Raw genomic sequence first — 26,561 nt, 5'->3', positions numbered from 1 at the left:
TTACTTAATTCTATTAGAATTAGTTATATCAGAAATCTGTTTTTTATATTTAAAATTTTTGACAGCGGTAGTAGTGGGAATAATTCGTTCTAGATAATAAATTCAACAGCTGATTCTGAGATCCTTCTTGTCAATAAAGTTAGGTTTCTTTAATTCTCCATGTCAATAAAGTTAGACTTCTCTGCATCGGTTGAGTTCGTGAACTTTTCTTACAAAATTTAAATGTCAATATAAAAGGAAATAAGAATTCCTTACAAGAAATGCTTACGTAATAGATGGTACTGATTTAAAGACTGAGCATTTGAAAAAATGTCGAATTATCAAGTCATATATTTACACATACGGAGGTAGTATTCGAGAGGTTAGGAATGTGAATATAAACGTATTTACAAATGAATTCTGTGACGCTTCTACCACTAAAACTTTCGTCGAAGAAATTATTCATGATGATCAGGAAAAAATTGCACGTGAATATCCCGACGTTGCTGATCATACTGTTGATTTTCTTCTTATGTATACGTTATTTGCCTTCCACAAAGTGTTCCCTTAACGAGCAAGAAGTAAGGAACAAGACGAAATTTAGACTCATAGTACTCATACTGTCTAGTCCTGATAACTTAGAACGAAGGGCAACAATCAGGAAAACATGGCTGGCTCAGAAGCAAGCCACAGTTAAGCATTTCTTTGTAATAGGAACTTTAGATATATTGTCAGAGCAAAGAGAAACTCTGCATTCTGAACAGCAGAAATTTGATGATTTACTATTATTATCAAAACTATCAGATTCTTATGGGACTCTAACGAAGAAAGTTTTATATGCATTCAAGGAAATATATGAATACTATAAATTTGACTTTGTAATGAAATGCGATGATGATACATTTGCCCTGGTAGATAAGATTTTAAAAGAGCTAGATAAGTGGGACAGCAAAGGAACGAAAAAGGAACTATATTGGGGATTTTTTAATGGAAAGGCACATGTCAAAAGAAGTGGACCATGGAAAGAGGCAGATTGGATATTATGTGATTATTATCTTCCTTATGCGCTTGGAGGAGGATATATTTTATCTTATAATTTAGTAAAATTTATTGCTATAAATGCAGACATTTTGAAGTAAGATTTTGATAATATAAAATTGAATTGATATTAAGTACTATATTTAATGTTTCTTACTATGGGGTATATTTTTAGATTGTACAAAGCAGAAGATGTGTCTGTTGGTGTTTGGACAGCACCTTTGGGAAATATTGAAAGAAAACATGACATACGTTTTGACACAGAATACAGATCGCGTGGATGTTCTAATCAGTATATAGTTACGCATAAACAGACCATTGAAAACATGAAAAATATGCATGAATATTATCAAGCATCTGGAGTATTATGTATGAAAGAAATAAGAAATCACATGGGCTACCAATATAATTGGACAGTTCCACCTAGTCAATGTTGCAATTTACAATCAGGCATTTCATAGCAATCAAATCTCTTCTTTTCATACATCTGATATTCTAGTCATTTCTTCATTTGAATAATTATGTTAATTTGTACTTAACGACTAAATTTGTTAGTAATTACTCTCATGAATTTTTTATTTATTTATCAAACACGATTATAATAATTCAATTTAAATAACCAGATGCTTCATAGTTTTCATAGTTAGTTAATCAAGGAATGAATAACGATAAATGAGTAAGAATTCGAATATTATCATATAAAAACATGCATTTCATATTAATATTCTTCTTTAATAATGAATAAGTTAAGCATATTTATGGTTATTTTTTGTACATACGCTTGAATAGAAATAGAAATTAAAAAAACCATTTCTGTAAATTAAATATATTTTTTTCACTTATATATATCAAATTCAATTTCATATAGTATATTTTATTTCAACAAAAAGAAACTTATTCTCTTTTTCTCTCTTTATACAGTATCATTTACATTTATAAAATATAAAAACAGTAATATATATATATATAATTTTTTACTTTAATACAATACTTATGTAGTAAGATAGTATTTCAATTGAGAGAATCACAGATATTTGAAAACGGCCAATTCAAAATAAATTACTGCTTTATATATCTAAAATGAAAAACAGAAAGACAAAAATAGAGTCACGGCCGATTTTCAAATGTTCTCTCTGTGATAAGTTATTAATTTACCGCATTTTCATTACATCTTATATTGCTGACAATATAAATATTATCGAACATAAAATTAAAAAAAAAAATATTTTTGGCAATATAAGATGCAATGGATATTTTAGTATTTTCTTTATATCCTTTTTTTTTTTCTTTACAAATTTCCTATTTATTTTTATACAATAAAACTTTGTTTCATGTTAAACCATGAAACAATGTTATATCCTAATTTTAGAAATGATGCATAAATCTTTTGTTTCATTTTAAAATAGATGGATATATTTATGCATTTTCTAGAAATTACTTCTTCTTCCTATCTTGTGTACATTTTGGGCAATACCATTTTCCTTTAGGTTTTGTAGTTAATCCAACGCATGCAAAGTGGAACCATTCTATAGGACACTATACCAAAAGAGAATATTGTTAAAAGATTACAAATATTTAAAGAGATATTTGAGATAATATACACTTACGTCTGGATTATCACAACCAATCATTTCTCCATAAGAAACTTGATGACACAGACAATAAGTTGGTTCATTAGGATCTACTGGCATGTCTAAAACATCTGCTGGATGGCCAAGTGCAGTAGAATCTACTTGAGCACCACTTCCAACAGCTCCAGCTGACGAAGCAGAGGCAACAGATCCTCCTGAAATTATGTTCAATGAATTATAATCTTTTCATAAATATAGATGAAACACAATATCAACTAATTTTACCTTTCTTTTGTTTTTTCCTAGCTGATTTTAACTCATCTTCACTATTTGTGCCTACAGCTCCCTTCTTTCGTTTCTCCTTCTCCTTCAATTTCTTCCTACCCTTTTTACTAGTATTATTCTCTTCTTGTGCCCTACTACTATTTAATGCTTTATCTTGTATCTCAGCCTCAAATCTAGCCAAATCTGAATCTAGTCTCCTAATATGTTTGTCTACTAATTCATATGTTTGTATTGCTAACTGAACTTTATCATCGCCATATTCTTTTGCTTTATTGAACAAATTTTGAATGTGGGTCAACTGTTCTTTCTTCTTTTCTGGAGATTCTTTTTTCATATTTTTCAAATAATCATCTGCTAATTTATCTATGTCTTTCATTAATCCCTGTGCTCTGGCATCGAGATCTCTCATTAAAGTGAAGTTTCTTTGTAGTTCAATAGGTAAATGCTCCAAACCTGATGAAACAAAATTTATCTTCTACAGCAAGAAATTATTTTCTCTATTATTAGTAATGCATTTATTCAATAGAATTGAATTTGTGGTATCATAATATATATGTGAGTGACATTAATAAAATTTTAATTAATTTTTATGTGATATAACTCTATAAAAATATAGTTTTGTTTTTGTTTTAGATAAAAAAAGATTGAACACTTACTATCTAAATAATGCTCCAGGTATAATGCAGTTGTCATGTTTATTTTCACACAATTGAAAAATGAAGGAGAAAATATTATAATAATATAATATAATATATTAAAATATATAATATTTTTATAGAAATATTAGAATAATTTATTATTTGTACCAAATTACGGGTAGCATTAAAAAAATCTATGAAAATTCTTGAAAAGGAACGATCGATGATTGTAGACGATGCAAAGCAACATGCATTACTGTCATGACTACCAACCATATTGCTACCATCATTGTTCTTCTAGCGGGAAAGCACAATTTGGTGTTCATTATTTCCACAATAATAAAAATAAACTAGGAAGATATGTACATTCATAGAGGAAATATTTTTACCCTATAATTTGACTACAAATTAAAAAAAAACTTGAAACTAACATAGTTAGGTTAATTAGAAATTCAAATTATTACAATAACAATATATTATTATAATGTAAACATCATTATGTATCGTATGTAATTATTTGTTACGTGAACTGAATCATAAAATAAATACGTAAAATTAAATCTAAAAAAGCGATGATACGCAGAATCGATTGAGAATCACAGTTCAGATGAAAAACATGGCGGCTTGCATTTCTTTAACATCAAAGTAGGTACAGACGTAAATGAAACTGGAAGTGGTCATAGAATTCTTGTCAGGAATGAGCAAAAATTCAATAGTTAACCTAAATCTAATGCCTTTTGTATGTTAAAAGAAATTTAACTAGATCGTACATAATTCGCGGTAAGTTTTAACAAGTTTCAAGGTTGGAGTTGTTCAATGAAATATGTTCACTTTAACATGTTGACTGTCATATGATTTTTATATATTTTGCCACGGAAGTTGCACTTAAGATCGGAGTATATTACACATTGAATTTTTGAAAAATATTATATTGTATTTGCCCATTTTTTTTCTGACAATGTTATCTAAGTCATTCACATTGTTGAAAATTTATTAGGTCATGAAATTTATTTTATTTTAATCATTCTAAAACATTTAGTAATATGGGTCATTGATGACCATCGTGGCAGTCAACGTGTTAAGTTAGTGGTGTATTTGATAAATTTCAATAAGCAATATTTTTTTATGCAAAATATAATTATATATCTTTGGTAGGCTAGTAAAAGAATGTAAGCCAAATTTTGGTGAAAATGGGAGAAATACACTAATCCTTATATCTTGTACCGCTATTTTTTATTTATGCAAAAGTTTTTCTTGTTCAACTTATTTTTTAATTTGAATTGTTTTTATGAAGCATCTTAATCGCTATAGATACTGCTTGATTGAATAAATATAGGTTAAATTTTAAAATTTAATTAAAATAATATGTTATTGTTTAAAAAAAAAGAATATTTCTAAATTGAGTGTGATGTATATTTTGTAAGATCAGTGGGATAAGATATATGTCATCACACTCGTGTTCAAAATCAAACATCTGATTTTACACTGTACTTTAGATGTTGTAAGTACTTGTTCACATGTATATGCATATATCTTATTTTATATAATTTATTGTACTAAAGTGCTTCTGTATTATTTTATTATATTATTATATTATATGGATATATTATATTATATGGAGCTTTTTGTTACATAATATTGCATAATATTATATAATATATAACTTGCTAATATATATATATATACGGTTTTGCAACACATAAGGATAAATATGGTAATATGTAATATATAGTAAATAGAAGCCCTTGTAATCCTACAGGGGAAACAATAAAGAAACCTATCTATTATAAGTGCTTTTCTGCAAAACTGCAATAATTTCAACTTATACTCTTATGTCTATTTGTCAAAAATATATCAACATGGATATTATATCCAATTAAAAGAATAAATCATTCATTTTACAGCCAAAAGATGGTAAAACTATATGCGCTGTCTGTTTTGTATAAAAATCCTACATCAGCGACAATGTTAAAAGCTGCTTATGATGTAGAGTCATTTTCGTTTTTTCAAAGAGGAAGCATTAAAGAGTTTATGACATTTATAAGTAAGACTATTGTGGAACGTACTCAGAGTTGCTCTAGACAGAGCGTGAAGGAAGGAGGTAACACTTGCAAAACTTATGGAGATTCTTAGTAATTTTCAATTGTTAAATTGTAATGCTTTACAGATTACATGTGTCACGTGTTTGTACGAGCAGATAATCTTGCTGCAGTACTTATATCGGACCATGAATATCCTAGAAGAGTAGCACATACACTAATTACAAAAGTTATGGACGATTTTGTAGCAAAATATCCACAATCTATGTGGGATACATTGAGTGAAGCTATGACTGACTTTGCACAGGTTAACATATATTTAGCAAAATATCAAAACCCAAATGAAGCAGATGCTCTTACTAAAATGCAAAATGACTTAGACGAGACAAAGATTATTTTAGTAAGTATAAATCTTGAAAATAATAGCAAAGAAATATCTTCTGGATTATATTAATGATATCTATTTTATGCATTTTTGTAGCACAATACATTAGAGGCTGTTCTTAAAAGAGGTGAAAATTTGGATGAATTGGTTTCCAAGTCACAAGGTCTTAGCGCTCAGTCGAAAGCGTTTTACAAAACTGCACGTAAAACTAATTCGTGTTGTAGTTTAACTCCTTAAAACTCTTTGTTGTGAAAATCATGCTGACTATGTTTCATTCTAATTTTATAATATCAATACAGAGTGCAAAGAAATTAGTATTACATACAGATTTCATTAAAATGGATAATTTGTAAATTCTACATGTAGTTGGCATCATGTGACAAAATTCGATATTTTGTGTACAGACTGTTTGTATATAAGGTGTATTAATGCACTTAAATAGTGTATCGAGCTACTGCCGGATTCATTCAACTGATTTTAATACTTTTTATTCGTTCTTAATTATTTTTTTCTTTTTCTTTTTGTAAAAACCAACTTGGTCTTAGAAGAATCGTACTATAGTTTTGTGTATAGGAATACATTCCGACTTTTATTTATATGTTGACAAAATATAAAAAAGCGATTATAAAAGTAAAGTGAATATTTCTCTACTAAAGATAAGTACATGATGTAAGTACAACTTTTAAATTTATTTAAGTGCCGAGATGGGTTATTACAAAATGAAGCTTTGTAAACAGTTACCTTAGTGTTTATTTATAACGTAACGTAGTATAATAGTAAATGAAAAATATTTTTGCTATTAAAACTTTGTTTTTTTTCCTTTTTATCCCTTATTGCCTTATATGTTCTTGTTAATGACTTGTAAAATTAAATCGTTTTGTACTACTATAAAATGAAACAATAAGTTGTAATATTGCGAATATGAAACGACTTGACGAAGCGATAAAAAGTGAAGTACTATGTCATGCATTACTCGATAATTTTCATATATGAGTTGTACCAATTTTACAGATAATTAAAATTTTAATTTGTTTCTCTATATTTAAATATATATATATATACATATTATATGTACTTATAAATGAATATAATACGCAGGTATATATAGCTAAAGTGTATTTAATATAATGCGTGTACGAGTGTAAACAATTATATATATATATACATATATATATGTAATTTTGAAAATATATTTATATTTTTAACACATTTGCTTTTTTGTGGCAGAATCGAAATAATTTGAATTATTTCATTTTATTATTTAGAGATTGTGAAACGAGACTGTAGAATTATGTTTAATTTGACTACATTATGATAATAACTTTCTACTACGAGAACATTTTATTTTGATTTAAATCATTACAAATTAGTTTTAACGCAGCTATTAACAAGGTAATTTAAATAGATCGCAATTTATAAAGTCGCGGGGTGTGCGACGGCAGATACTGAATTCGAAGTTTCTGTCCTTCATAATCCATGGAATTTTATCACGTTTTGGATTACAGTTAGTTGCATATTTTTCGGTGTCGACCTGAAACATTACAACAAATTTTTATAATGTATATACGACTTAATAATTTAATGTAACTAAAGTTACATACTTATACTTACTTTACTAAGTAGCTCATTTATAGCTTCCAGTGCATCATTTGACATGTACATTTCTGGAGCAATTTCCGATATTGTCGTATGCCCCAAGGTAAAAAATATATAATTCTTAGTATGATACATTTGTAATGATTCGATTAATTCAAGAGTATCAACAAATACCCAATCTTCAAATTTTTCTTTTTTAGCTTCTTCTTCTAAATTTAAGTTTTCTATGTCGTTAATTATATCCATATGATTGCTCTCTTTGTTCCAATCATAGATTAATATCTCTGAGTGAGAAGATAGCCAATACAAGCATTTTTCTTTAGTCGCGATGCTCAGATCTGACAAAAATTTTTTTGTAAAGACCTTTGAATTTATTTCATCTTTGTTACCTCGTTTTTTAATTCTTTCCTGTAATATATTCAATCAATAGAGTAATATTAATCTTAACTGACATAATTTTGTTGGAAATGAGACAAAACTTACTAGAACAGTTTCTGGGGTTGCATCCAAATATATGACTAAATGCGGTCTCAGCAAAAGATGGAATGTGTTTGTCCTCATCATTTCAAATTCATTCACAGCTCGTTTGCTAAGATACCCAGAATTATACATAGCATGCATATAAGCAGCTTCTGTGAAAATGGAACGATTAAGAACCACTCCCTGTCCAGTTGCCAAAATATGAAGTAGCGCGTTCATGTATTGATCGATTCTCATCATAAATATATTATATTGGATTTGGGCTGTTCCCTGGTGATTAGGATCTCTTAGGAAATGTGTCAGATCACGAATATGCCACTCATCTTTCAATTGTAGATTTAGACTGCGTATGTCAAATCCATAATAATTTATATACATTTCATCAAATACTGGTGGTGGCATATATAATAAACCAAATTCTTTTGCTATTTGTTCACAAAGTTTACTTTTTCCTACCGCAGGAGGACCATCTACGACTATTAATTTGCTATTTTCATCAAATCTGAGAGTTGTTGGATCAAAAGTCATATTTAAATCATTGCATTGTTTTTTCCAATATGGAAATGGAGATGGTTTAGGTGTATGGGGTTTATTTACCAATGTTTTCATAAATGCCACTTGTGTCACACTATTAAAATTCTTTGATGCCTATAAAAAGTAATTATATGAATAAGTTTGGTAATGGAAAGTATTCAGGATAAAAAAGAACATTTTATAAAACTATTTAGTTATACATTATACATACAAATAGATAAACGATTTTGACAATATACAATTACTTTGATTACTAAATATCAAACATATATGATGATACTGTACATATAATTTTTGTTATATGTTAATGTCTTTATTATAATAATTCAGAAAGTACTAACCTTACATAATCGAGTTAAATATCCAATGGAATTGCCTTTAATGGAGGTAATACAGAATATCGATGTCATTATACTGAAATAAATATTATCTCAGTCAAATTTTTTATACAACTAATGACATGTAATGTAACAAAGTCTCTTCACATTATTAATTTCTTACCTTCTATGATAGTAAAGTACTATCAGAAAGTAGTTCTTTAACTTTGCTCAGTGGTACTCAATTCGTACATACTGTTATTATTATTGTAAAGTTATAACTTTTTAATTGAAAAATGTGATGAAAACTATGGAATTATGCTAAAGGGCAGGTAGAAATTATATGTTATACTTTAACAATTGAGACAATTGAAATCATAAAATAATTAAATATAATTTCAAATGAAATGTCTTAGATTAAACGCACGTCAAGTGTTGTAAGTTAATGGCTTATAGAATTATTATTTCGACAAATTAACTAAAAATAATATTAAAATAACATCTTACTGCATTCAGAAAAAGAGTACAAGTCAAAAAACAAAAAAGAAAATGTAAAGAAGATAGAAAAACTTCGAATTTACCTCCTTGATTAAGTTGTTGGAGTTCTTGACAAGTGGCGCTAATATCGCAGCTACGCGACCTCGCAAACAAATAGAATGGTTTGCGAAGAAACTGAAGCGTCGAACCTTTTAATCACTAATTAATTAAGCCGGTAATAGCCGCCATAAACATTCTTGCCCTCGAGTGATAACTATTTAAATTGATTCTCTTCTTTTAAAGAATCAAAATCTAGTGATAAAATTGTTTCGTGGAAGAGAAGCGACACATCTCTTGGGGATAAAAGATGTGAACTCGACGTGAAAATAGAGGTGTGATTTGCATGGCGGAGGGGAGAGTGAAAACGACGAAGAAAGAGATAAGTTTCCTGATTTTAGATCGGCGATCGGTCGAACGAAGTGTGGCAGACGCTTGCGTCTCATGACAAGGAGAGGAGCTCCGAGTGTACCGTGCTGCGTCATCGTAGAATGGGTGAGTGCCACGGTACGAGCTCAAAAGACACGCTTATATAAATAATAATCTATTTGCAGCAACACACACAGGGCGTGTCTTCGACAGAAATGCAGCGATTCTTAATTTTGTTTCTTGTTCTTTTATGGGGCCTTGGTTCGATCGTGGTATACATATAGTAGCTACAAAAATTGGCACATACTCTTATTTTCCAATGAAGCGTTTTTATTATCAAGTACCACATTTCATTTTTAAAGTATCAAATTTTTGTAGTCATGTGAAAATACATATTATTTAATAAACTTGGATCTAATTAATTAGTAAATACTATAAGTAAATATTATAATGAATACAATGGTGTGCCAATACTTTTTATAGCAACTATGTATGAGAAATAACAAGACGATAAACACATTTTTCGAATCTGGCGTGGTGGAGGAATGCACGATGATTCTTGATATTCTCAACCAGTGCACCCGTAAAATTATATTACACGATGCACACGGTACACACCGGGATTGTCGTCGCGTGCCTGTAATTTCGTACTCTCTCCCCACTCTGATTCGCCTCTATTATTTTCTATTTTCCCCCATTCTGTGCGTTTCGAGCTTTCCTTCTGCATAGAAGCTTTGAGTTGCGCCCCGTGTTCTTTCAGTACTCGAAAAAAATCTCATTTGTTTAACATTACTGTGATATTACCGGTGAACGATCGTACACTTGTGCAATAATCACGCTTGAAAATGATAGTTCAGATTTGGTAATGTTCGGTGGCCGTGTAAGTAAAATTTTTATTTCTACGTAGGAGACGTTTCTTTGTTTTGGGAGTTTCTCGAATGATTTCAGTGAGATACATTTATTAGTGGATTGATTTATCGGTGAAAACTTGCTCCGACCTTTGGACTAGTATTAATAGAGTTCGATAGTAGCGGGGATTGGTGTCGTTCTTCTTTATGGCGGGTTAATTCAAAAGTTGAAAGTTGATGAATTTTCATGAATAAATAATTTTCATAAAAATGATTAATTATTAAAAACTATATCATATTTACATGTATTCGTTTTATTTGTTTAAAGACACACAAGGAGGAATGTCCCGCAACACTGGACCTGGTTTGTATGAATTCCTTATGGAAGCAGAGCTCCAGCAATATTATCCTGGGATCCGAGGTCTGTATTTCTAGTTGGAGTTATTAAGCACATCAAAGAATCCAAAGTAGTAATTTGTTATATATTTATACAGGGGACTTAAAGGTACAGACAACTGCTCAATTGAAATATGTAACGGAGGAGGATTTGAATGCCATTGGAATGAGCAAACCAGAAATGCGTCGTTTAAAAAAGTATTTTCAGAAACACTTTCCACAAAACTATCTATCCAAATTCAAAAAGATGTTGTTACCAAAACGGGAAGAACCAACCACAGGTGCTTTAACTATGTTACCAGAAGAAAGGCAAGATAAACCACCGATTCGTGTTCCTAATAAGTACATGATACCAGCGGATGCGATCATCGTGAACAAAGAACTAGGGACTGGCGAGTTTGGAGTTGTTCAACAAGGCGTTTGGACGAACGACGGAGAAAGAATACAAGTAGCGATTAAATGTTTGTCACGGGAAAGAATGCAAAATAATCCGATTGAATTCTTGAAAGAAGCAGTCATAATGTATGCGATAGATCACGAGCATATCGTAAGATTGTATGGCGTAGTTTTGGATACAAATTCTTTGATGCTCGTCACGGAGTTAGCACCTTTAAGATCGTTACTAGAATGTCTAAAAGAACCTAGTTTACGTACCAGCTTCCCTGTTCTTTCGTTATGCGACTTTGCTGTGCAAATCGCAGATGGAATGCAATATTTAGAAGTTAAACGACTCATACACAGGGACCTTGCTGCCAGAAATATTCTAGTGTTCTCTAAGAACAAGGTCAAAATATCTGATTTCGGCTTGTCTCGAGCTTTAGGAGTTGGAAAAGACTATTATCAAACGAATTTCAACGTAAATTTGAAATTGCCAATAGCATGGTGTGCTCCAGAATGTATATCGTATTTAAAGTTCACTTCAGCGAGTGATGTATGGGCCTATGGAGTGACTTTATGGGAGATGTTCAGCTATGGTTTTCAACCATGGGCGGCGTTGACGGGTCATCAAATTTTAGAAGCGATAGATGATCCTAATTTTCAAAGATTAGAACAACCAGAGTGTTGCCCGAAGGAGTATTTTTCACTCATGCAACAGTGTTGGCAACACGAGCCGTCCAAACGACCAAAGTTCTCTGAGCTGATTAATCTTTTGCCTGACTTGAAACCAGAACAGGTTCAAGCTGTTCAAGATAGTACAGAAACCAATCAACTTGTTTACAGGCAAGGAGATGTTATTACTGTTCTTGACAAAGGAAGTAGTAACACCTTGTGGAAAGGTGTTCTGAATAATGGAAAAACTGGCTTTTTCAATCCTGCTCACACAATAGCATATCTTGGATCTAATTTACCAAGTAACAAGCCAGGTGAATTCACACGTGGTGATGGAAAGAACGCCTTTTCTTCTCAGAGACGAAAGATCCGAACAGACATGATTTCCTCTCCGCAAGGTGATTTGAAACATACTGGCCATGTCGGACTGGATGGAGCTTATTTTGGTGATATTGGCTTCCTTGGTGGCAAATATCCACACTTACCACGACAAGTAGTGACACCATACAAACCACAAGAAGATGTAACGGATAATTCTAGTCAAACTTTGAACCAGGATACGAGAAGCGCGGAGAGTAACAGAGAATTATTGAGGGATTATAGAAATGCACAACAGGATGTTTCAAATAAACATGGTATGTATATTTTTTTTACAATATTCCTTTATTAATATTTAAGTTCGTTAATGGAATTTTTAATATTATCGAACGTATTCCCTTTATTAGAAAGTTTGTGGTCAGACGTAAATTCCGAAATATGTCATGCTGCTAATTCAAGTAAACAGTCTGTTCCGTTAAATGTGGCTGGCAATAACGATACTCTCGGAGCGGACCATGAGTATCACGAGATCAGTGATGAAGAAAATCAAGACAGCCCTTTGAGATTCGATAAAACTTTGAATTTTGATTTCGGCCCAAGTTTGTTGGCCGAAATGGACCAAATGTTTAGATCACTAGGTAAATTCAGTAAGTTTGTATATCAAAGAATATAACTCAAGCATTTTTTAGTAAATCAACTAATTTCATTTTTAGGATCTTCTCCACCTCCACCACCTCCAGTTCATCCCTTATCAACCGAACATGAATCGAGCAACGTTCGAAACGAACTGAGGGAAATACAGGCGAAACAGAGTAATAAGAAGAAACAGGCCACCGTGAGTCCAATAAATGTACAGTAACTTTTTTGTCTCTTATTTATCATTATGCTTTTATGTATTATTAGTTGATCGTTTATTTTTTATCCATTATTTGCTGCTGTGTATCGTTAGTATCTTTTTATATGTTATATGTATTATGTGCATGTCGAAGCATAGGACCCAAAATTTGTAGCATTCAAAAACAGAGTTAGCAAATACAAAAGAAAAAGAAAATAAAAAAACACATGCAGTAAATTTTTGTATGATAAAAATTAACGTGAAATGGGAAGAAAAGCAGAAATTTGTATATTATCCATTTACCAGAGATGGTAAACGTCTACTTCTTATATATTTAGGTGAAGCCTATCTCAGCTGCCGATCAGAAAACTCTCTACTCAGCCATTGCTATGGCACAGGAATTGACAGCACGTTCCATGACAGACCTTGAACATCCACCGGAGTCTCCCCGAACACCTGCCAGTCCTTCAAGACGCAGAAAGTTCTCTTTTAAGTTGCCACATCAACACAGTCCCAAACCAGACAGACGACACTTTTCAGAAGAAGCTGCCAGTATACCTGACATACAGGTATATTAAACATATTTTCGTTTGATCACCGATAACTTCTAAAAGGTACACGATTAACATAATCAGAACACGATTCTAATATTGCACTTGGAAAAAAAAAATACTAATTCAATTTTATTTTTTACCGAAACTAACAAGCAGCCATACAAGAACAAATCAATCTTACAGACATCAATTATTCATTCAACACGAACATAAATGATAATTCATACATTTTAAAGTACAAAACTTCTTTATTCGACGAGAGGGTTCTTTGTGACATATTTTCGATCCATTTTTGTTGAAACTGTTATGGAACAGAGTTAATTCCTGATGCCACACGAAAGAGTAGGTATATCGTAATCGTATCTGTTCTTCATATTCTGACCTGAGTTACTTGATTGTATGTACATTAAGTTGATAAAATGCTTGTTAATTTACAAGAAAGACTAATCTCGACTTTCCTCTGATCCTTTCCTGTCTGTTTATTTTTTGTTTGTTTTTGAATTTTTCAATTATTTATTACTGGTTACTTCTTATTTTTTCGTTCTATTGTCATTGCATCGCCATATTTAAATATTCATTTACTTTTTCTATCAATTACATGCAATCATTGGAAACTTGAACTCTTGGTACAATACTTGCTTTGCCTGTTTTAATCGTGGCATTCCCGCATGATTATATTTCGTCACCGCTTATTATTTATTATTTTCTCAAATGAATCGCATGATTGTTTGGGAACTATCAATGTCTACATAAAGTGGTTGTGTTCAAGTTTGCAGTCACTTTCATCTACTGTATCTAGCATAGAATCACTTGGTGCACCATCGACCTTGAAATTACCATTATGGGACAAAGCATCCGCTGAATTCTGCTTCGCAAAATCTAGGGAACTCTTAACTAAACCAACTGCGTGGACTTCCTATATGGACATAGAATTTGACGCACATATTCTTGACAATGCAGCTACGAAACAGAATTTGGTGAAGTCGACGGAATTTCTGGAGAATGGTAACAAGAAAGGCAACTTCAATTGCGATAGCGTAACGGACATAAATGGGAAATTAAACGCTCTCCAACAAAGTAGAAAGGTACCCTCTCTTAGCATAGAAAATTCGAACTTCGATTTTTCTCGAGAGCAAAAAAGAGTGTCCACTAGCTATGTGGATCGTTATTTCGAACAGCCAAAGTATTTTGACGACGACAGTGCTCTCACATGTCCTAGTGAGAAAGTATTATATTTTGGCGAGGATAAATATGATAAGATAAATAATTTGGAACAGCCAAACAAATCAGTGTGCTATTCGAACATTCAGGAACAAGGTCCCATGGCTGTGAATAAACATAATCAGCAAGTGGCAGGCAAATTTTCTAATTGCGATCAGCCATTGAAAGATAACGTGACAAGTTTTGAAGCACAATGCGAAGAAAGTACCAGCTTCGACTTAATGAAAGAGAAATCCTCGAATTTCGTCGATTTTGGACGTAGCAAGCCTATTAAGTTCGATTCACCTAGGGATAAAATGGCTATTATGGATTTGGGTACAAGGCCGAAGATTTCTAGTTCTTTCAGTGATTCTTCCAAGATGAACATACCCGAATTTCCTAAGAAGATTGACATATCAAAGTCAAGAGGTGGAAAAGTGCCATTCGTACCTAGAAACCCGAGTCAAGAGGGCAAAAGCATCATTTATGGATCTACAGATAGTATAAAGACTAATTTGAAAGTGGGAGGTGGATCAGAAAGTCCGAGAGCAAATGCGGAAGCTATGAGAATTAATATCCAAAGTTTCCGCAAGATAGAACAGAATCAAAATGGTCACGATGCTTTTCCTTTTGTAATATCCAACAATCCATTGTTTATTGCAGAGTCTGAGAAAAAAGAATCCCCCGTTTACAGCAGCTCAGAGAGCCTGCGTGTCAATTTCCAGCGACTTAGAAGAAAATCAGACGCGGAGGCGAATAATCAAGTGGAACTGAGCAGTAAACTTTTGGCAGAGAAGTATCAGAAAGAAGTGTCAGGTTTGGAGAGCGTGAAAAATTATCTAGATTCGAAGAAAGGTCAGGGATTGAACCTGGGTCTAGGTAAACTGACTCAAAATATGATTCAATTAGGCAAGAACATTGCGCAAAATTCCAGAAATATAGAAACTACTACGTCAAAATCGTTAGTCACCAGTGTAAGGAATTTTGACATATCTGGCCAAACTCAGACGCCTCTGAGAAGCTTAAATATTCCTATACAAAAGCCTAAACACTTAGATTTGAATATTCCTCTTCAGTGTCAATCACAGATTAGCATGAAACTGAATCTGACTTCGCAGAAAACAAATCCTCCTCCATCTAGTCCCAATTTGCATCAGCATATTCTGGAGCCACCGAAACTCTATCAGAATGACAATACGAGAAAGGAATTACCCAAGGCTGATACACTTTTGGAAAAGATGTCTACAGTTACTAACATATATAGGCACAGAACGTCTTCACTGTCCGAGAACAGGAAGCCACCTATTAAAAATATAAGGAGATCCTTTCATCCTACCAATGATTCTAGCGAGGACTCAGATTCTATTTCTCACTCAGAAACAGATATACGGAGCCGTTTGCGCTATAAGCGCCGCCATAAGAAGCTTCCACATAACCTGCGATTGAATTTCAAGAATAAAAGCCATTTTTTGCATCCAGAGACTGCCAGGGGATTCTCGTCGATAGAACTTTGCGGAAAATCACCGCCTCCATCGACGAGCTTTTTGAATTCACTATCACCACCTTTCTCTTCAAGAAATAACCTGCTTTCTTGGCCAGAAAGTGCTCCTAGTTCTAGTCTGACATTCACTAGCAACTCTGATCTGGATTCTGATACTAGCTCAGAGTATCCGGAGTTCACGAACGACCTACTGACCTTTCCGCCATCCCCTGCCCCATAAACATCTAAGATCCTGATTTATAATGCTTTTCATTTGATCTTGGAACCTGATATCCGTAATATGTCATCGTTGATATGCCAAGTGCATGTTCTTGGCAGAAATGTATGGGATGGTACCAGAGTTGGGCAGAACTATCTTTGTTTCCTTTTAGATTAACCTTCATTGAATGTTCATGTTATCTGATTAACTGACTGATGTACAGGGTGAATCCTCTTGTCAGTTTACTCAAAAGTAGCGTAACAATAATACTGTTAGATTGTCAACACTGCTTTTGAGTTAACTAGCGAGATGATCACACTACAGTAGTAATTGCTGATGTTAAAAAAATTTTAAAAGATTTCAGTCTTAAAGAAATCCCCCATGTGAGTGTCTTTTATAATATAAAATAGCTTTCATAAGGAGTTTTCTATATACATATGATCCCAAATAATGAAGATATAATCCTTCGTAAGTGGTACATGAATGAAATGGTTGCTGTTTTTTTATTCAGAATGTTTGTTATAGTCATCAATGGAATGAACATTGTTCGGTGATAATGAATGGCGAAAATATTAAATGAAATGACATTCTAGGATCTTGAAGATCACGTGGATCACGTTGATTGGAAAACAGTACCCAACTCTGGACAATATACAGTGTACTTAAACGAAGAACTGTCCTGAGGCAGTTCGTGTCACATACGCTTAGCATGCTTGCATGTTACATAGTAATTAACTGAATAATAATATCTAGTCGATAATACGTTTGGATGCATTTACACGTTTATACTATTTGTACTTGGAGGGAAACTGGAATGGAAATATGTTAATCATGGAATCACACAAGCAAGTCTTCAACTCCGATATTCTGCCCACATACACAAGGAAACATACTGCATCTGTTCCGTTTAGAGTAGCATCTCCAGTCGGCCTATATCAAATGTATTTTATCCTAGTCCTTTCTTTGGCATTTGCACCGTGAGACACCAAGTATGTGTTCCTCATTGTTCCCACATGCTTGCGAGTTCCTTTCATTTAGAGAGGACCCAGGTTCATGTACACGCTCTACGAGAACATTTTTTCACGTTTCAACTCATAGTCACTCTCTTTCTGTATTTGTCTCTTTCTCTGTCAGTCTCTTTCCCTTTATTTGTTATTTTCGTTCTTTAATTTTTGTTCTTCTTTCCCGAATCTATCCCTTCCCACGACTTGTTTAGGCTACATTGTCGGATGAGGCCAAGGAAGTGTACAACAGCCTCGTGGAGACGCCCAGCATAGAGACTTCTCCGGACACGAACCCTCTGCGCATGTTACGCTCTGGATTGCCCGTTGTTAGGCCTAGGATTCGCGGGAACAAGCACGCCACGCTAGGGTATCCCGTGTCCCATCAGGATGACTTGGCTACCGACCATTTCCACTTCGACGCCTATCACAGCGGTTCCAAAACACTGCCAAAAATCAGGGCACCGCCACCACCACACGCGCCACCGCCTCTACCTCAATCGCGCCATTTAGAAAGACATCACTCAGCCCAGGAAATAGAGAACAACCAAAACCAGAGCAACGTGGACGAGAATCCTATACCGTTACCACCTAGAGACAGGTCCAAGACGCTGCAACCAAAATCTAGTTTACCTAGGCATCAGAGGAAACATCCTCTAATTATACCAGGTGGTGGTGTAACCAGAACCTTGGCCAAGATGGCAGTCACCACGCCGCCCATCGAGGACCAGGTGGATGGAAGTTTGCAGAGTACGAGTTCTTCCATAGCCAGCAGCTCATTACAAGAGGGCTATTCGTCAGAGAATTCAGCTAATAGGTTAGGATCGCATTTCCTATATTTTAGATAAAATTATATTAAGGCTATTTAAATAGATAAAAGCATTTAAGGTTCCAGTACTACTTAGATCTCTACTTCCAGTCCAGAAGAATTCGAACAACGTATAGACTCCGAATTAGCTGCATTGGATTCGTTGCCAGCAGATGAAAATAGATTACACCGTTTCAGTGTCATCTCTGAGGATCTGCTCGAGTTCTCCGATAACCTGATCGATTGTGATACCCCTGATTATCGACAGAACATGCAAGAAAACAGCGACATACAATCGACAGACTCTTCCACTGAACGACTCCAGAGAAAGGTTAGCATCGAATCAAAAACTTCAGTCAGAAGTTCTACTTCGAAGTACGTTCAAGAAAACGAGGCAGGCGAAGCAAGTAGAAATTCCACTCCATCGGATTTAAACAAATCCGAAGATTCAATGGTCTCTGGGAAAAGTGACCTCCTCATCTCTAACAAACTCCAAACATCCAAAAGGACGCCATTAGTTCAGAGGCCCTCAAATTATATGATGCAGTTCGATTATGGGGAATATTCAGAGAATAATTCACAATCACGGTGTAATATGGGCAAACTACAATCAGAGATGTCGAAAGAATCCTCTATTACTGACTCGAATGATAGTTTTCATTCTGCGGGTCTAACAGGCACTTACAATAGGTTATCTAACGAGAAGCTGCCAGGACACACGAGTGATCTGTCGCGACAGTCCGATCATGTTTCATGCGAAGATCTATTGGAGTTCGCCTGTGACGGACCAAACGCGAGGAGAACCCGTGGACCTCGAAATGGAGAACAGTCTGACGAGGTTAGGATCATGATGAAGGTGCTGCATGAACAGTCCACTCCAGAATCATGCATAGCCGCGTTAAACGTTACTGATTGGGATGTGCTAGCAGCAATTAAACTGGAACGTCTTCAGGGGTTGCTGAAAAAGGAGAACAACTTTGTTGGGTTGGAGGATTGCAAGGTTATGTTAAATCAATGTGGTGGTGACGTCGTGAAGGCAGCCGCGTTATTGAGAAGCACCGATGACACTGCTGCGGTTTAGTCGATATTTTTCTGGTAATTGGAAGGTTTATTTGAGATTAATGATAATCTGACATGTAAGCGTTTTTGTGGAACACGCTTGATGGGGTTAGGTTAGGGTAGCATTTTCAAAGTTAAAATGTTTTTCCGTTTTATACCCGCGCGAATTCATGCGACGTTTATTTATTATTTTAGAGTTAGTTAGAGTGAGATTATAGTGTTCGAATATATCGTTGTGTGTTGCCTGGGACAAGATAGGCATTTTGATAGAGCTTTTGCAGAGGAATGGCATACAATTGTCCACCAGAAATGAAGTCAGCTAGTTATTTTTATCTCCATGCGTATTAGAAAGAATGTTCAAAATAAAGCAAATTGTAATTATTTTCTCTGGTAACTTAATATCATACAGGGTGAGTTGTTATAGGTTAGGATATTAAATCTAGAGAACTGTCCATTTGAATACTTATTAAAATTCTACGCGAAATAATTATATTTGCTTTGGACATTATAGCATCTTCCAAATTAAGTATTTTCTTTCTGGTGGGTCAACCTGTACGGAGTAATAGCTTTTTTTATTTAATTCGTTAGCGAGATAGAGATAAATAGCGTTTCTTCCTCTTCTTCGTCTAATATGAACGTAATGTGATAATTTGCACAATAAACGTATCGCTCTGATCAGGTTTTTGTGATCGGACAAATCGTACGTAATAGAAGCATAACTGAATACATATATGTGCGCATATACAATTTTGCATTTTCAGTTAGGCAAATATTAAGAGAAAGTATTACGAAACCTATGACTAAGCAGTAAATTAATCCTTGTACCGCGTGTTGCGCCGATCAAAAATTCTATAAATTATCTTATCTTTCGTTAGTTATATCTTTTCTGTTATTTAAAAAGATTACGCATAAAGAATCGCATATTTTATACAGAACAATCATTTGGTATCATTAAATGTCATCTTGCGAGACCTAACCTACAAATCAAACAATTCATTAATTTTTTTCATTACTTTTCAATCTTCAAAACATAAGAAGGTATAAAAAGAGGAAAAAGATGTTTTACTGCTAGAAACGATATTCGATTCCAAAGATAATATTTGCACGGTATTATTATTTGGGTATCATGCGCACCGTAGATTAGTGTTCGATCGTATTCATCGTACATCGAGTTTCTGTAACCGAGTCACCCCGAATGAAAAGAGACACCCACGTTTTTACGGTGGTGATTAGCAAACTATTTTATTCTGTATTAAGCGCGAGTTTGTATCCGATAAGTGGTAGATATTAAAACATGTCGTGTGTACGTAATTAACGCTGAAAATCAGCACAAATGGGAGAGAGAATGAGAGTGAAAGAGACATGAGAGAGAACTGCTTGTTATGATATTTTTATTATGATTCAATGTCCAAAATCCTGGATCGAGAATTTTCTTTGCAGAACATTTTATAGCTCGTACAGGGGAGGGGGGAATTTTTATATTTTGACCCGGTAGTAGGGTACGATAAGCACCAAATATTATGTATGGAATCTTTGTGTTCAGTAAGATTGATTTTTATATTTTGCTAAGCAAAGCTTTCGCGTTAACCTTGTTAAGTTATAAGAGATATGTAATTCGATTCGACTGGGGGTAGGGGGGCATAAAAGAGGAAATTGTTAATAAGCGTGCATAAAAAACGAATAAAATTCATGACACGTTTGATTAACAATCTCAATGGCGGAGATTTTTCTATTACTGTTTTGGACTCACTAAGTGTCTCAGGTAAAACAAATTTCGTTTTTCTCTTGTGTAGTATCTCCAAGATCGTACAAATCGTAGTTCCAATTTCTATAGTGGTCTCTAGTTAAACTTTGGATTGCACGATCTTCGAGATACAGGGTATGTTTGAAAATTTTCAGCAATTTGGTAAATCGAACAACATATCCGGAATAGAACTCGTTTGAATTAGAGAAAAATTGCATACTGTTTGATTGACAGATATTTTTCCATCTTTTTTGTACGAGAGCCTTTTCTACAGACACTTCCTTTAGTCAATCTTGCTATAATTGAAACGAGTTCGAGGAACAAATTTGCTCATTGTAATTTCGCGTAGCTGACTAGTACCACACGCGTCTGTAATGTTTTATTACAAAAAGAATGTTAAACAAAAAGAAAAAGAAAAAAAAATGAAGGGACGATATTAGAATTGGTTATGAACGATTGGAAATCCTTGCCGACCGTGCTTTGGTATCCCTCAACGAAGCCAAATAGGAGCTTATGGAAATCGCCTAAGTAATGTTACTTAGCCTCTTTTTGTATTAATATTGAACAATAAGGTTTTCGGTTCCTGAATAAAAATACGCGTATCGTGTATTTTTTTATGCTGAATCCGTATTATATCCATCGTGTGTTGGCTTTAAGACATGAATTATGGGCTAGAGGACTGAGAAAATCAAAGTATCAGGGCATTAAGATTGCAAAGCTATTAAAAAATAAAGCTACACTGTTCAAGATGATCAGAAAATTCTTAAACTACAGATCAGTATGAACTATTAAAACCTACAATATTGTATTACCTTAAATAAGTTAGTTGACCTGTGTAGTATTGGAAGTTGATTAATAAGTGATCTTCCATTTATATTATTTAATTGAACTCCCTAAATAAAAATAAATAATAGTCAAGACAGAAATTCCTCTGATTATCTTGAATAAGGTAATCAAGAAACAAGAGGAAGGAAGGTCTCTTTGTTTCTTGAGCTTCACGTGATGGAGGCGAAGACCTAGAAACAGATAAAGTTCAGTATAAAAAGATCAATTATTTTTGCGCAGGAACCACAATATGGGGATAACTATTGGGTTAGCAACTAAGTGATTGCGGATTTTGTCATTAGGTGGTAATGATAAAATCCGCAATCACTTAGTTGCCAACCCAATAGAATCAATCAGTTAATAAAAGGTAATGCATCTGTATCAGTTTTATCTGAGCCAGCGTACTTACTCGATTCTCAGTGTGAGAGACTCACGTGGTACTTTAACGCGTTGACTGACACGGGGATCATCAGTAATACAGGTTATTAAATTTTTTAGAGCGATTAAGATGAAATAAATTTTATGGATCGACACATTTTCAACATTGTCAGAAGAAGAGTGCACAAGTGCAATATAATATTTTACAAAAATTCAATGTTATGGTATAGTATGTTGCAATTCACTGTTATTCTCAGGATAGAATATAGGAAATTCACGTAGCAGTCAACGTATTAAGGATCCCCGACAGCAGAGCTTTTGTAGGATCTTCTTGAATTAGGTGCACGAACGTTTTACGTAAGATCGTTTGCAGCCGATAAGATCTCTACGCGCTAACGAGCACGTTTCCTTTGTGCGGACGAATCCGACGACCTCGGGGATAGTAATCAAAAAATAAAGCCCGCCAAATCTCACGAGGGGAGAATCGACGCCTCTTGCGGCAATAGGAGTAAGTTGATCCTAATAATCCGTTTTTTTATACACCATCTTACTACGATAAGGTAACATACGTTTGTACGTCTCTGTATGGATTATTATCGCGCGGAAACACGAGGATGTTTTATATCGACTGTATTTGCGATAATATATACACATTCATAAATGAAAAGGCCCCATCCTTATTTATTACCTTTCCATTTTTCTGAAAGCTTTTACAAAATATATAATTACATAATCACGATCATAACTATCGAGATATCTCGTATGCCACATTTTCAAAAATTTTTCTTTCCTTTTTGAAAAAATGTTTGCGAAGTTTTTGATATATATGGAATATTCAAAAATGTATTTTAATTCGATATGATGTTCGATAGGATGTTCAGAAATTTTTTAATCAAAAGTATTTTAATTTTTAATTAATGCTTTGACTACCGCAGTAGGTGTTCAAAAGTAATCGATTTATCGGAACAAAATTGCGATTATTGAACTTTACTATTTCACTTTTATGTATCTATCTAAAAGCATGCAATGCGATTGTTTCGTTTAAACGAAAAGGTAAAATGTACATACAGCCGGCATTGTACTTTTGCATAACTAATACGTGTTCAAATTTTTTTCCAAAGTACCAAGAAAGCGGTCAAGCAGTCGAGCTAGTCTGCACTGCCCGCGACAGTCTGTATATTCTCAGTGCGCTTTAATCGTCGACGGGATAAACATCGTCGCGGGACTTTTCCTCACACCGCTTCGTAATCCGGTAACTAATCCTAGAAAGAAGATCCTAACTCTAACATTTTTTAAACTTTCATTATTTCGAAGTAATATGAATTTTATCTCAATTAGATTAGTTGGACGCATTTTAGTTTTTATTGGAATTTCGGAATCGATAAATATTCGTAAAGATAATTTGTTTGGTTTTCGTTTAAAATCATTATTTAATTTTAAGTATTATTTAAATATTAAGTATTAAATTATTAAAATATTTCAATATTAGATATCTCCTAAATTATTTCCAAAATATGTTGATTTTATTTTCTATATCTCGAAATCGAAATTGATCAGTGTCGTCAGAATCGCATTATATCGTACACATCATTTATATACTTTTCCTTTTTAGTGAAACTGCTCGACAAATCATTTATTACGAAACTTTTCTAAAGAAATATATACATCAATAATATTTTATTCTGTATATATGCGATAATAGTTTCATTTCAAGATTTTTATAATTTTTTAAAACGTTAATTATGATTGACAGTTAGGAATTCGATATTGATTATTATCGTAAAATCGAGATGACCAGTTGATCAATTGATGGCGTTCGAGACAGTTCGATTTATCGCCGGCTTATAACGCGGTACGACCATTAATTAATGAGACGAAATGTTTTGACGATATAAAGTGACATTTCTGCTGTGAATCTTGTGGTGATGTGCAGTGAATAATAAAAAAGAAACCACGAGCACTTGGGAAAATGATGCTGGCAACGTGAAGAAACGTTTCGTTGGAAGGTTATCTATTGAAACCAACATCGGTGCACCTCATTGGGGTAAGCCATAAAAATGATTATTGTCTTATTTACATAAAAGTAATATTACATGCGAGTAATTATTGAAAAATTTAGAATTTTCTTGAATAAAAATGCTATATAATAATTGATGCAATGACACGTTGATCCCTGTTAACATTTATAGTGGAATTTTTCGTAAACGTTCTTTATACCAGCGATTCTTAACCTTTATTTATTACGGACAATATCTTTTTTCTATCGTAAACAGCAAGATCTAATTCAAAATTTGTCTCACATATGTACATATATTTAGAACACTTATCAAGTGCTGAAACTTGGAGAGAAGATATTTACTACATATAAATAAATACACATGCTGCTATCAAATATTTTTTATTCGAATAATAAAATAATAATTTGCGTGTGTAAAGATTTCTTAGGCCACGCATAGGAACCATTGGTTTATGCGATTTAAGGGAATGAGGGTTACAAAGCATGGCAGAGGATGATGATAAAGAATGAAATAAATAAGAGTGGATAATAAAAAACGAAGGATTTAATAACAAATACTGTAAACGACGCGATAAAATCTTCTCGTCTGAGACTCGTTTGATTGAAAATCGAGTATGAAGATTCATGAGAATGAAGTCGAGTGTACTTGAATTTAGAAAATAGAACCAACCATATATGAATATCGAGATGATAGCTAAAGTTAATTCGGAGATTCGTTTTCTCATACGGCTAAGATATTATCCGAGTACAACGATAATTCAAAACCAGGTCACGAAGTGGATTTTCATTATTGCCGTAGCGCGGAACGTGTGCGGAAGGAACGTCTGAAAGGAGATGCAGTTTATCGTTGCCGCAGCCGGAGAATGTAGCACGTTGCATGCGGTGCAAGGTAATAGGAATGTCAGCTCTATATTACAACGTATGTCCAACGGAGCATTGTGTTTAGACGGAGAATGCGTATCGTTCGAGCCACGCTTTCTAAGTATTTTCAAACTTCCATTTCCACGTGTGTTTCTCCTTATGTATCATGTAATCGGTTGCGAAACGCTCGCGAGTTTCTTCGTAAAAGTTCATGGAATCCTCGTAACACAATGGAATATTCGATGCAATTAATTTTGAATTTATCGAGGAATTTCTTTTCTATTTCTTTTTTCTGAATTTATAATCCGTACGTACATACGTATACGTAAATTTTGTGTTTGCTAAAATATTGCATCTGTTTGGAGGATTAATGAACAGCGCTTTCTGTTGTTCTATCGCAGTTTGATGAGCTCCCATGTTGATGAGGAGCTAGATAGGATGGTAATACATTTCACGTGACCAGGAATCTACAGTGAATGATGAAAGAATTTGAATATTTGTCGAGAATTTATATGTACATATTATTATTATTATATGTTATTTGCTTTATTATTATTATACCGAAGCATTTGAAAAATTGTGTTGTACAATTAATAAGTATGTAATTATTGTATTTTAGTTATGTATATAACTCTCATAAGCATATTATTGTTTTTTCACAATATTTTATTTGCTTATATATTCCTACATAAATGAAGAATTTGAAAGTAAATTCAGATAGCTTTCAAATTTTACCAATATACTCATGATAGTCGGATTTCATTATAATGCTGATGGAATTTCAAAAAGTTTTGTATAATGAGCGTAATATATTAATAATTCAAATACTTTCGTAAGTCGATGTAGATTTTCAGCTGGGATGGATTTAATAGCGACTAACAGTGTATGTTACGTTTTTCTTATTTAGTATCAAATTCTTATTTAGTCTCAAAGCGAAGGCGAGACCGGTTAATGGCTCTTGGTCGCCGAATGTGTTGTACAGCCACGAAAATAGTAGTAAATTTTCCTAACGGGACTCGTCCGTTGTCCTAATTAACACTGAGACAATACTCTATGAGAAAGGTGTTTTGGTACGATGCTCGAATCATAATCAAATTTTATATTCTTCTATAAAGTAAATGGTATTTTAAGTTCTTCGATCATGACTTTAAATAGCAATAATAATCTTGGTAATAAAGAATATGAAATTCTAGAAGTGAGTT

General features: G+C 33.5%; 6 protein-coding genes across 17 annotated transcripts in view; 4 read left to right on the top strand and 2 right to left on the bottom strand.

The window, feature by feature from the left end:
* Window positions 1-110: 110 nt before the first annotated feature.
* Beta3galtii (beta-1,3-galactosyltransferase 6) lies at window positions 111-2,867 on the top strand. Its single transcript, XM_072017559.1, has 2 exons — window positions 111-1,114; window positions 1,193-2,867. The coding sequence occupies exons 1-2, from the start codon at window positions 393-395 to the stop codon at window positions 1,476-1,478; spliced, it is 1,008 nt and encodes a 335-aa protein (XP_071873660.1). The 5' UTR covers window positions 111-392; the 3' UTR covers window positions 1,479-2,867.
* Ing5 (inhibitor of growth protein 5) lies at window positions 1,975-3,624 on the bottom strand. Its single transcript, XM_072017561.1, has 4 exons — window positions 3,530-3,624; window positions 2,874-3,326; window positions 2,625-2,803; window positions 1,975-2,553 (listed from the first exon to the last, which is right to left on the bottom strand). Exons 1-4 carry the CDS (start codon window positions 3,564-3,566, stop codon window positions 2,452-2,454), a joined length of 771 nt encoding a protein of 256 aa, XP_071873662.1. The 5' UTR covers window positions 3,567-3,624; the 3' UTR covers window positions 1,975-2,451.
* A 465-nt stretch (window positions 3,625-4,089) lies between these two features.
* Ykt6 (YKT6 v-SNARE homolog) lies at window positions 4,090-6,740 on the top strand. The gene is made up of 4 exons (XM_072017528.1): window positions 4,090-4,291; window positions 5,416-5,612; window positions 5,679-5,950; window positions 6,032-6,740. The coding sequence occupies exons 2-4, from the start codon at window positions 5,423-5,425 to the stop codon at window positions 6,170-6,172; spliced, it is 603 nt and encodes a 200-aa protein (XP_071873629.1). The 5' UTR covers window positions 4,090-4,291; window positions 5,416-5,422; the 3' UTR covers window positions 6,173-6,740.
* A 515-nt stretch (window positions 6,741-7,255) lies between these two features.
* Nd-42 (NADH dehydrogenase (ubiquinone) subunit ND-42) lies at window positions 7,256-9,584 on the bottom strand. Of its 3 annotated transcripts, XM_072017525.1 has the most exons (6): window positions 9,444-9,584; window positions 9,047-9,183; window positions 8,887-8,959; window positions 8,015-8,659; window positions 7,547-7,939; window positions 7,256-7,466 (listed from the first exon to the last, which is right to left on the bottom strand). In XM_072017525.1, the coding sequence occupies exons 3-6, from the start codon at window positions 8,953-8,955 to the stop codon at window positions 7,320-7,322; spliced, it is 1,254 nt and encodes a 417-aa protein (XP_071873626.1). In that variant the 5' UTR covers window positions 8,956-8,959; window positions 9,047-9,183; window positions 9,444-9,584; the 3' UTR covers window positions 7,256-7,319. The 3 variants fall into 3 exon arrangements, with proteins under 3 accessions (XP_071873626.1, XP_071873628.1, XP_071873627.1); XM_072017527.1 differs by lacking the exon at window positions 9,047-9,183 and having other exon boundaries at window positions 9,444-9,568; XM_072017526.1 differs by lacking the exons at window positions 9,047-9,183; window positions 9,444-9,584 and having other exon boundaries at window positions 8,887-9,040.
* A 165-nt stretch (window positions 9,585-9,749) lies between these two features.
* On the top strand, window positions 9,750-23,148 carry Ack-like (activated Cdc42 kinase-like). 8 transcript variants are annotated; one of them, XM_072017523.1, is made up of 9 exons: window positions 9,750-9,891; window positions 9,951-10,037; window positions 10,942-11,034; window positions 11,108-12,694; window positions 12,785-13,015; window positions 13,091-13,212; window positions 13,551-13,781; window positions 17,883-18,484; window positions 18,587-23,148. In XM_072017523.1, exons 1-9 carry the CDS (start codon window positions 9,888-9,890, stop codon window positions 19,554-19,556), a joined length of 3,927 nt encoding a protein of 1,308 aa, XP_071873624.1. In that variant the 5' UTR covers window positions 9,750-9,887; the 3' UTR covers window positions 19,557-23,148. The 8 variants fall into 8 exon arrangements, with proteins under 8 accessions (XP_071873624.1, XP_071873623.1, XP_071873618.1 ...); XM_072017522.1 differs by having other exon boundaries at window positions 13,091-13,227; XM_072017517.1 differs by lacking the exons at window positions 17,883-18,484; window positions 18,587-23,148 and adding an exon at window positions 14,522-17,876.
* Window positions 23,149-24,250: 1,102 nt separating this feature from the next.
* LOC139994839 (uncharacterized) overlaps window positions 24,251-26,561 on the top strand; it is a 100,445-nt gene continuing 98,134 nt past the window's right edge. The window contains exon 1 of one of the 3 annotated variants that reach the window (XM_072017796.1): window positions 24,251-24,525. The gene's annotated coding sequence lies outside the window, so the exon portion shown is untranslated. The remainder of the gene's footprint in view (window positions 24,526-26,561) is intronic. The other 2 variants (XM_072017797.1, XM_072017802.1) reach the window with 2 other exon arrangements.

The sequence above is a fragment of the Bombus fervidus genome, chromosome 15 (assembly GCF_041682495.2).
Source record: "Bombus fervidus isolate BK054 chromosome 15, iyBomFerv1, whole genome shotgun sequence".
In the NCBI taxonomy this organism is placed as follows: domain Eukaryota; kingdom Metazoa; phylum Arthropoda; class Insecta; order Hymenoptera; family Apidae; genus Bombus; species Bombus fervidus.
This window is presented reverse-complemented; position numbering and strand designations above follow the sequence as displayed.